The sequence below is a fragment of the Sitophilus oryzae genome, unplaced genomic scaffold, assembly GCF_002938485.1.
Source record: "Sitophilus oryzae breed Bouriz unplaced genomic scaffold, Soryzae_2.0 scaffold_172_pilon_pilon, whole genome shotgun sequence".
In the NCBI taxonomy this organism is placed as follows: domain Eukaryota; kingdom Metazoa; phylum Arthropoda; class Insecta; order Coleoptera; family Curculionidae; genus Sitophilus; species Sitophilus oryzae.
Genome location: NW_022146424.1, coordinates 5,290,478 through 5,302,776, shown reverse-complemented (window position 1 = coordinate 5,302,776; position 12,299 = coordinate 5,290,478). Strand labels below are relative to the sequence as shown.

At 31.4% G+C, this 12,299-nt stretch overlaps 1 protein-coding gene across 8 annotated transcripts in view; it reads left to right on the top strand.

The window, feature by feature from the left end:
- LOC115881677 (mucin-5AC) overlaps positions 1-12,299 on the top strand; it is a 123,242-nt gene that overhangs the window by 46,037 nt on the left and 64,906 nt on the right. For all 8 annotated transcript variants that reach the window (XM_030899256.1, XM_030899255.1, XM_030899257.1 and 5 more), the window contains exons 2-3: positions 6,711-6,938; positions 10,039-10,293. In XM_030899256.1, coding sequence (XP_030755116.1) covers positions 6,728-6,938; positions 10,039-10,293 — 466 coding nt within the window. In that variant the 5' untranslated portion in view covers positions 6,711-6,727. The remainder of the gene's footprint in view (positions 1-6,710; positions 6,939-10,038; positions 10,294-12,299) is intronic.

Below are 12,299 nucleotides of genomic sequence, written 5' to 3'. Positions count from 1 at the left end.
GGTCATTGTAACGCACATTTTCAAAATATTTTTGTCATCATACAGGGTGATTCTCGGGGTGATTTAAACCGCAATACATATGCTTAATACAGTTCATGAAGATTGGGACATTTAACTAAAATTTGATTGTCTGATGAAGCTACCTTTAAAAGTAATGGATTTGTAAATAAACGTAATATTCATTATTATGCGATAGAAATCCTATCATACTGTAGCACTCAGATTTGATACTTGTAATGATAAATGCCTTCTATTGAGAGACTAAAAGGTAATTGCCTCGTATCAGAGCCATCATAATACAAGAAGAAGACCGAAAGTCAAATCTTGTCTTATATTTTGAAAAAAACACAATTTTCTCATTAAATATTGATTTTAGGTATAGGAAGTTATTAATAATACAAGATTAAACAACTATTACATAGTACTTTACAGGAAGTTATCGATTGCGAACTAACTAAATCGTTACTAATTACTAATTTTAAAAAGTTCTTTTTAAGATCAAAAAAGGTAAAACTAAAACCTATATTATCATTTGAGATTAAATGTTGTCTATTCTAAACAAGAAAAATTTATTTATAAGTTTTATAACATCTCTAATTAAATATGGACGAAAATAATATTTCTGTTTGCTGTAGGTAATTTTCTCAGGGAAAATACGTAAATAAAAATGACTTTTTAAGTCAAAAAAATTCAAAAGGACCAGTTATTCCAAAAAAGAACTGTCCTTTTCAAAAAAGGACAGGTGGCAACCCTAGGTATTTCTGGAATGGAAATTTAATTGCAAATCTACAACTTTAGTTTGAAAATATGTTCCGGCCACCTATGTTTACAAAAATGTCTAAAATGTGCTTTACCATTGCCTCCATATTCTGAAAAAAAAATTGAAAGAAAAGTCACCATCCACAAACCTAATATAGAACTGTTTCGGAAGCCTGAGTCACCCTGTAAATATTCAAAAGTAACTGAAAATTTATATAGAATTAACTGAAAGTTTAAATTGAAAATCGATTTTCGAAAACTACCTACTAACATTTCAACATAAGTATATGTGGGATATTAATTATATTATTATATTAGACCTTATAACAAAACTCATCTGACGAAAAAGTGTTAATGTAGTATATTAATATAGAGTAAACATTTTACTAATTACTTTACTTTTACTTTACTAATTAAATTCGTTCCAAAAAACGATACGCCACTGGCCATTAGAACAATCCAAATGCGCCTAGTTGCCGGGGTCGGAAATTTTAGACTTCTCTGTCTCTTCTGTCCTTGTTTGACACATTGGAATGGTTGATACACTACCAACGAGTATTTATGAATGAGATGTTCGGTCTATATTTATAATGTCTTTGTTTATATTATATGCTAGTATACCAAGTATCGTTTTGTTATCTGAAAAAATAAAAAAAGTTATCGGGGTGAGCGACATTTATATTGGAAAGTGCCCTTATGGGGCACTTTCCAATATAAACTAATGACAATGTAAATACAATTTGGGGCTTTTCTTACAACTGTCGCTCTGAAATATTATTTATTCAAATGTTTTAATATTTTCTTTTAATTTTTTAAATAAAATAGATACAGTCTGTTGCATATAAAAAACTTACGACGTTATGCCACGATCCACGATGGTTTTTGCAGTTGACAGTTCACACAGCTTTTTAAGTTTTTAATGCCACTTTTTCACATTCATCACCGGTTTCAGCAAATAAAATTTAAATTAAATTCACAAGATAGCAATAATTACTTTGAAAATGGACGCTTTAAACATTTTTCGGTATTTTTTCAATGAGAGCGGTTTAAATTTTGAAAGATTTTATAATTTTTGAAGATTCTGGCAAGAGAAAATTATTTCTGTTCTTGTTTGGCGGTTGTTCTTAGCAACCGCTATAACAGCGCCCTACAATGTATGCGCTCCAAAACAATTATAAGTTTTGGCGGCAAGCGTTTCAACTTAAACTTGTTCCCTTTATCTATGAGATAAGTTTATTTCTTACCGAATTTAGTATATTTTGTCCTGTTTTAAAACGACACAAATGTTGCATTTATTAATCTTCCGGTATAATTATTGTATTAACGCTGCTGGTAGGAACTTTTTTGCCAGGATACTATTGTAATAAATGACCTGTTTATAAATTGACGATTGATGTCAATGGAGTTCAGAGAGGATGTCGATGAAAGTGTTAATTTATTATATGGATATTAATGATATAAATAAATTATTAGAGTAGTTAGATAGTGTTACTCAAAATCTCTATTGTATTTCATGGTTGTTATCTATAAAAGGTAGAGGAAATTATGACATCTTAATTCCCGTTAAGAATGTCCGAAGGGAAATATGACTCTATTTATGGTTACCGTAACCAAGACGATATAAGCTTATATTTATTCTGTAAAAGATAAAAGCTGTAAAATACTAGATATTCTTAATTTTTTTGTCAATCAAGCCGGGAAAATCAGATTAGCCAACTGTTACAATGATTGTTTATCGCTCCTCATACTGGTTAACTAAATCTATTACAATCATTTCGGTGTGACCTATGATGTTATTGGACCAAAACTCATAAACCGCAATTTTATGGTTTTCATTACCCAGGTACCTATGTTACTGCCTCTCTCACGAACTTCATCCTATTATTGTAATTGATCGTGATAATGCTAGTTGTATTTATATTTTTTTTTCTTAATCAATGATTACGAACAAATTATAAGCACGATATATTATGTAAATTGAAATAATCTAATGTTTATAACTGAGAAACTAACTCGTGTTCAATTTAATTGGTATTATCAAGTGTTCAATTCACGGTAAACGGATTTAAAGTACTTTTCTTTTTATTATTTATATTTGTTTTGTTGATTGAATGTTGGGTATTAAGAATAATATTATATAAGCTGTTAATAACATCATCATGTATAACAGCTGAGCTAACCAAATATAAGTTCGTATCAAATACACTTTTAGTCACGTCATTATGTTTGACCGGCACAGCGTTGCCCACTTTTACATATTTTCTTTTAATCAAAATATTTTAGGAAACAAAAATAAATTATATATATATACAGGGTGTTTCAAAACAAATGCGAAAAACTTCAGGGGGTGATTCCTTGTTCAAAATAAAGGGTAGTTTGCTTCATAAACGTTGGGTCAAAAGTCAACCATTAGTAGGGATCCCAACTTGAGTATCGGCGATTCCGGGACAATTATTTTTAAGCTTTTAAATAACTGAAACAATACATTAAATATTAGAAAATAAAATAAATTATGTGTGTAGTACACATTTTTTTAGTTTCCAGGTCCCGGCCAAGGCAAAACTTTCGCCGGGACACACTTTCTGATTCCTGGTTAATCCCGGCCAAACCGTGACGGTTGGGAACCCTAACCATTAGGGAGATATCGCGGTACAAAGATGGCGGAAAAATAATGTTCTTATTTTTTATCTTGAAAACGAAAAGAGATAGACTAATGAAATTTTATGGAAGCATTACTGTTATGAAAACACACTTTCTGGTAATTTTTTCACTTTTTAAAATGAGTGGAAGGGCTTGAAATAAACTACCCCTATCATTCTTGTTAACGAAATTTAAAGAAAAATCTTATCAAACACATGCAAAAAAATTAATTTGGATAGTTTAGTTTGTTTAGAAACTTTTTTATCTCTTGTAATTTTTTTATAACTCACCGATTTGAAATTAAAAAATAAAATGTAAAGCATTACATGTCAGGACTAAAAATATTTTTAGATTAAGAATCTAGTGATAATAATGATAATAATTATAATCTAGATAATAACGTATTGCAGTAGGGTAATGTCAAATAAAACAATATTAGAAACATCCTAAAAAGTGACAGCGGCCGACTAGACTTTTTCCTAAAAAAATTACAGCTGCCCACTAGATTCTTTATCTAAAAATGTTTTTTGTCCTGACATGTAATGCTTTACATTTTATTTTTTAATTTCAAATCGGTGAGTTTTATCAAAAAAACACAAGAGATAAAAAAGTTTCTAAATAAACTAAACTATCAAAATTAATCTTTTTTGCATGTGTTTGATAAGATTTTTCTTTAAATTTCATTAACAGGAATGATAGGGGTAGTTTATTTCAACCCCTTCCACTCATTTTAAAAAAGTGAAAAAATTACCAGAAAGTGTGTTTTCATAACAGTAATGCTTCCGTAAAATTTCATTAGTCTATCTCTTTTCGCTTTCAAGATAAAAAATAAAAACATTATTTTTCCGCCATCTTTGTACCGCGATATCTCCCTAATGGTTGACTTTTGACCCAACGTTTATAAAGCAAACTACCCTTTATTTTCAACAAGGAATCACCCCCTGAAGTTTTTCGCATTTGTTTTGAAACACCCTGTATATACATATAAAGCGGTGGTCCTACAACTTCTGCCGCATTTCAACCTTCATATTGTTCGATTTTGCCATTCTACCTCGTTAATAGCTCTATCTCTCATGTACTGGTCTATTCCATCTAACCACGTAGTTGTAGGTCTTCTTCTTTTCCTTCTACTTTATGGACGATACTCCATTGCCCTTTTTGGCCATCTTTCTCCTCCCATTCTCGTCTCGATTTGATGGTGTCGGTGCTGTTATATATCCGCCTTGTTCTTTGCCTGATCTCCTCATTTCTAATGTGTTCCATCCTTGATATTCGACATGCTCTTCTAAGAAAGTCCATCTCCACTTACTCGATCATCCTTTTTTCTTTTGATGTAAATTGCCAGCATTCGGCATCGTATGGTAAAATTGGCTCTACGATTGCTTTGTAAATCCTTAGCTTTGTTTGGATGTTTTATTTGACCACAGGAGTGGGTTTAAAAGACCGATCACTGTCTTACCTTGTTGAACTCTGCTATGTATATCTTTCTTGGAGTTTCCCCCTTCTTCAGATATAATACTTCCTAAATATTTATATTCGCTACACCTTCTAATTTCATGTATATGTAGTTCAGCATCTTTAGTTTGTTCTCCTACTTTCAGGTATTCGGTTTCCGCGAATCGTATTCTTCCTCGACCCCATCTATCGTATTCTTCCTCAAGTTTCCTGAACATATAGTCGGCATCCTCCTCATAACCTGCAATGATAACTTGGTCGTCTGCATAGAACAAGGTCGATAGACAGTGGTTGTCAATCTCTATTCCCATAGCTCTACTCCTCCTTCTCCAGTTTTTCAATGCCTCCTGGATATACATATATTTTAAATAAGGTAGGTGATAAACTGCACCCCTGTTTGAGGCTTTTTGATGTCAGGAAGGATTCCTATAGGAACTTCCCCTGTCTGATCATACTTTGTGGATTTTTGTACATATTCCAGATTGCATTGATATATGTTTTACTAACATTTGGCTCAACCAAGATTTCAAATAATTTCTTCAAAGGCACCGTGTCATAGGCTTTCTATAAATCGATAAATACCAGATGCGTGTCCAAATTTCGAGCTCTCCTTTTTTTCAATTATTTAAAAATAAACTAATTATGAATATCCAAACAGTTATCATTTGCATCAACAAAGCTTTTTTTTGCTTAAGGTATCACAACATAATTGATTTAGACCAAAAATTTGTAATCTGTCGTGATACAAAACTATAATGTCAAAACGAATGACAATGTCAGGAAATAAATGTGCACATGTGAAAACCGCATCTCTGTATCTCTACTCATAAGCGATAAATCCTATAAAACACACAAAAATGGGACACCCCGTACAAACCAAATACAAACACACCGTCTACAGTTGGATTTGACCACCGAATATAATCTTTTTTCCTAGATATGAAACCGTCATTTGCATAGTTCCGGGATCTTCATTTAATGAGAAAATAAGTGTTTAAATAAATGACAAAATCTCTATTTGCACCAAAATCATTTAATAATTACATAACTATAATAAAATACTATAATAATTATTATTCTTCTCTGAGGTGACAATACTTCCAAAAGAGTAAGTAAACCACCATTTGATATTAATCCTTTCATTTTCCATAAATGCAAATAAGCTGTGTTTGTCTTAATATGTCCCTCCATTTGCTTATTTCCGTATTTGTTAAATAACTTAATTACTTTATTTACTACAAACTTTTTCAAGAACACTCCATAAGAAAAAGCATTCCCACATATTATCTACCTTCTGTTTTTGTTTAGACTTTTGGTCAATCACTCAGCCATATAAAAATCCATAAAACTGTATGTTTTATTTTAAAAATAGTCTGATGAGATCACCTGATAATGACAGCGATTAAAAACGAATAGTAAACAGAATAAAAAACGATGGACAAATTCTTTAATGATGCCATATATGATTTAAATTGCCTAGAATTCAGGGAAAATTGTTCGACTCGTAGTATTATTCGAGTGTATGTAATAAGAAAATTGTCAATATTTTTCTTATTGTACTTATGCAGCTGGTACATCGGACAAACTTGACCTAAAAATTAGAAGACATGTACCTATTGTTTATTTATAACATTGAGGTAATGCAATTTATTGAACATAGGCATATTCGTGTTGATTTTGCTGATTAGTTTACAGATCATTTTAAGAATATTGTATGGTAATTAACTTATTTTGATACAGTAATTCTATGTCCAAGAAATATTAGGACACCCTGTGTCATAAGATCGTTTAAAATGACTCATTGTACCATTTACATTAATTAAAACATACTAAAAATAGTGTTTTCTTTGTTATAGGTTAGTTTTAAAGAAGAATGTCTCCACTAATTATAGTGGGGATAACACTCCTCGTCACAGTCTTTGGTGACGTTAGTCACGTTCTTCAAGGTCAAGCACACCCGCCCGCCGACTCGCGAGAAGTCCACAGTGCTTTCCAAACTGGAAATGGTCAAGACTTTTGGTGGATGCAAGATGACAGTCCATTCAAAAACGCCTACAAGCATTTTAAGAAATGCGCTGACACTGGTATGTACCTTTATAATAAGTTCTTAATAATAATCTTATATCTCTAAATCCTAATCTTAAATTTCTATAATGATATCCTTAAGATCCATATATAGGGTGCTACAAATTCGAGGTACGAGCATTGGTATCACGGTAACCGTAATAGATACGAACATGTTTATATTGGAGCAAAGTTACGCTTTAGGATGTTCACCAAGATGCCATCAAAAAAGTGTGAAAAATTTCAAGGATTGCTGAGTTTTTTTGGAAAAAACGGATTTTTTTGAAAATTAATTTTATTTTTTTCTGTCGTTACTTTTAAGAAAATCAAAAAACTAATTGACCATTCTCATAGCCACTTTATAAGGGCTTCCTTATAATCTTTCATTCCCTTTCATTCCCTTAACAAAAAAATTTCATTCAGATAATTAAAATAGTCCAATCATTCGCCATCGTAGAATTTCTGCGTAAACATTTACCGGCCAACGGTCTTGGTGCTGAACTATTTGCCTCAAGGGTAGATTTGAACCAGTAGTGCATATTGTTAAGATTCGCACCTTCGTTTGGTGCTATATGAAAAGTGACCCAAACGACATAAACTTTATAATATAATAACAAATAACACAAACAACAGGTAAATCACGAAAACACGTGAAATCAAGGACGAACTTGGATTATTAGAGAACAACTGCATACGGTCGAGTCGGCCTACAAACACGTAAACGTTTACGTACGCATGCGCATTTCTTATATTTTTATTTTTTATACACGTAAAAGATTCTTAACGTCTACGTCTACGTGCCAGCAGCGGCCGACTCGACCGTATGCCGTTGTTCTCTATTAACTAAATGACGTTACATGAAATAAACCCCTAGTTTTCGACAATACGAAATTTGGCCGTTTTCTGTTAAAAGCAATTATGGCGGCACAAAATATTTGGAAACTTTAATAAAATTATTGATTGTCCGACTTTCGGACATTTTAATCTGACAACTACTTACATATATATCTACCAAAAAATTCGTAAAAATTATATGGATGGATGATAATGTTACATATAAACATGTTTAAATAATTATGACGTCATTTTTTTTAAGAAAACGCCCGAAATTCGGATGCAGGAAAACTGAACTTAAACGTTTTGATATTTTGACGTAACCAATTTACCTGTTTTTGTTTACTAGCTTACTACTATAATTTTTAGACCATATAATAATAAACGGCAGCCTAACATGATTTGTTCTCTTAATATCTCCGGTTAGAGAGAAGATAGAGAGTTGCGGTTTGCGCTGATATTTTGAAAATTTTGTGCTCTATTTAACTGTACAAAAAGAAGTATAGCCTCCTATTTATTTTTTTATGCAATCTGTTATGATGTCAAACAGCGCCCTCTAGCTACCACGAAAAAAATTGTGGAAACAAAATTTATACTGGAGATCATTAAGGAAGAAAAGCTCTTTTAAACGAGTCCCAGTGTGTTTAAATCGCGTAACCCAAACCAGAGTTATCCTTATTTTAATAAAAGCAAGTTTAACCTTCCACCACTATATTTTATGAGATAGAGCAAAATACTTTATATGAAAAAAAAATACAAATTTCTCGATGATTATAATAGTAATATTTAAAATACCTGTTCACCAGCATATTTTTGAGAAACCCCCTGTTTTCTGATTGGCTCTTAGAGAAACGCCCCCTAGCGGGCATCTTTCGAACTTGAAAATAATTTCCAACGATTTCTCTTGATCGATTTACTTATTAGAATTTCTTTCCCAAAGTTATACGATAAGTAGTTTCTGAGATACAGCCGGCGTCCATTCTTAGTTGGCCACCCGGTACAAAGGCGGCAACTAAATATTTTTCTTCCGAACCAAAAGATCTTGGGCAACGTTTTTTTATCCAGTAGTAAATCTCTCTCGCAAAATTTATTATAGTTCTATATCGGGTGCGTCTCAAAAGTGGCTCACCCCTATAACTTTTTTATTTCTTCAGATAAAAAAACGAGATTTGGTATGTTAGTATATGACACTTTTGGTCACTTCCTGTTTCACCGGAAATTATTACAACTTTTGATTTTTAAATGGCACCCTCGGTCTTTTTTACTTTATTCGATTGAAAGTGACATTCTGCATAGAATGACACATCTATGTCAACTTTTGACATTTTCGGAGGAGCTTTGGAAAAATAGATTTGGAGCCTTGGAAAAATAGATTTGATCGTCTATATACAGGGTGTCCCAGAAATAAGTGCAAGAATTTTAACTGGTAGTATAACTGGTAGTTTAACCTCAGAAACACGTCTTTGAGTTTTTTTTTCACGAAAAAAGAAATTTGAAAATTCGGAATTTTTTAAAAATTTTGTTAGTTTTTAGTTAAAAAACATAATTTCTTTCTAATATGGCAACATAGGTAGTAGATCAAATTTACGAAAAAGAAAATCCAGAAAAGATCCAGCGGTTCTCAAAATTTTAGCAAAAAAATGTTTTTATTTGGAAATTTTCAAAGTAAATTAACTCCGTTATTTTGGACTTATTTGAAAAACGATAAAGAGAGAATATGTTTCTTTTACCAATTATTATTCACTCCTTAAAATACTTGCATTTATTTCTGGGACACCCTGTATATATTTTTAGTGTGTTGTCCTGGCCGGTTAAAAGATGCCCAAATCGTATTTAAATCATATCTCAATTTTTTCTTTCAAATGGAACGAGAGTGGCTCATTAGCATATTTGGAAAAAACATTTTTTACGAATAATTTGATATCACACACTTGAGTCAAATTTTCGTTATGAACCCTATGTTATAATTTCAAATAAACCATATGCAAAAATGTCAAAAGTTGACATATGATATGTCATTCTATTCAGAGTGATATTTTCTGTCGAATAAAGTAAAAAATTACGGCAAGTGCAATTTAAAAATCAAAAGTTGTAGTCAGTTCCGGTGAAACAGGAAGGGATCGAAAACAATTGAATACGTCAATCAATCCTAATTTATGTCATATACTAACATACCAAATCTCGTTTTTTTAACTGAGAAAATTAGAAAAGTTATAGTTTTGAGACGCATCCGGTATACGACCAGCACTGTATATTTGGAATAATATACAATATTGTCATTTTTAGGTAAATGCGTCACAAGTAAAACTGAATACAAACTAACAGGAGATGGTGAAGATGGATTCGCTCCAATCGATCTTCAGAAGAATGTTTTTTTGAATGGAGGATCATCTGGACCATCCGGACCGTCTGGACCATCATCGTACGCATCTACTTCCAGTTTCAGCAGTTCCGGGGGTACTGACTTTCAGGGTTTCCACAGCGGAGTCAAAATCGATCTGAACGAGAACCCGTTCTTGACAGGAAGTTTTGCCCATGCTGGTAAGTCAAAATTCATGTTAATTTAACTACAAACCGTTAATTAAATAATTGACATTAAAACTGTCATCTTTGACATCTAAACTGTCTGTATAGTGCATATCACATGAATAATCACACTTAAAAGTTTATTATGGTTCTTCATTCTTACAGTACAAACCAAGAACTATACAGGGTGCTACAAATTCGAGGTACGAGCATTGGTATCTCTGTAACCGTAATAGATACGAACATGGTTAAGTTGCGCTTTAAGATGTTCACCAAGATGCCATCAAAAAAGTTTTAAACATTTCAAGGATTGCTGAGTTTTTTAGAAAAAACGGATTTTTTTTAAAGTCCATTTTATTTTTTCCTGTCGTTACTTTTTAGAAAATTAAAAAACTAATTGCACATTCTCATAGCCACTTTATTAGAGCTATCTGATGGTGTTTTTGGATTTTCAAATTAGCTCATAATTTGTGAGATACAGAGGCCAACTTATTTTTTTTAAATACGGACCTGCATTTTTTATTTCAGGTTTTGAAAGAACTCGGCTTTCTCAATATAATGGTATGCCACACTTGATACTTTTTTTTTGTTTTGGGTACCTTAACAATAACAAAACTATTTAATTGTTATTTAAAATAATTTCAAATCCGGCTCTGATTTTTTAATTTATTTAATCTGATTATATTCATCACAACAATATTGATCAGCGCTAATTAACATTGAATAAGGAACATCAATAAAAATTGTTTTGGGCATTTGAAATCAATACATTTCAACATTAAGAGTACAAAAACAATTAACGTGTAATAAAAAACAATTAAAAAGTACATTATGAATTCGGAAGAATAAAAAGAAGATCTGTTCAAAGAGCTATAAATAAGATTGAACGAAAAACAATTGTATGCATTATAGAGGGTGGTAACCCTTTCGAACATGCAGAGTATTAGAAACTAGTTTGTACAGGTTGATTTATTTATAATAACTACTATTAATATTATGCATATTATTAGATCGTTCACTGAGATTTCAAATTCACAATAAAAAATTTTATATATTGTTATATCTATTATATATAAATAATAGATATCTTTAAATTGCTGACCTGGATATTAATTATTTGAATCTTTCAATTGGCGTGATTTTCCTTATTCAATGTTAATTAGCGCTGATCAATATTGTTGTGCTGAATATAATTATATTAAATAAATTAAAAAACCAGAGTCGAACTTCAAATTATTTTAAATAACAGTTAAATAATTTTGTTACTGTTAAGGTACCCAAAACAAAAGAAAGTATCAAGTGTGGCATATCATTGTCACAAATTAACTACAACAGATGCGAAAGAAAGCGACTGCATCGGAAACCGCTCGGCAAACCCGACACGCCTATTGAGTGGTGTAAATACACCAGTCGTTTAGTCCGGAAACCTATGCTGTGTCGTATTCGCTTGCTGGAATGACATAGTGCGTGGTTATATGTTTCTTTTTAAAAACGCGTGTAGGATTTTTGTTGAACTTTTGAACTGTTATTTCTAAGTTTTGGTAATTTGTATATCTTATTTAAAATGGGATGCAAATGTGTTTATTTATAAGGAAAAAAAAGATATTTATAGTATAAAAAATTAATTTATTTAACAAAATTTAATTAAAAATGTTACAAAATAGTTACCTTTCTATTGGTTCTATCGGACTTTTTTCGACTATATAAATCTTTATTTGTAAACTTTAATACATCAAATATTTTCAATCTAATTAATCATTTAATGATGTAAATAAGAGGAAATTTCTCACATGGGTGGTCAAATTTTATAGTTTTCATTATATCAAACAGCCTCTGAGAAATGTTTTCAACTCAAAATGCCTTTAATTATGTTTGACTACATCATTAAAAAGGGTGTTCAAATACATCAATGTGATATTTGTCTAAAATTTGCAAAAAAATCCGAATCTCTGGATAACTCGAAATTATTTACCCATTTAAAAGCCTTTGATCATGAAAGTGGAAAAATTTGTTCATTTTAT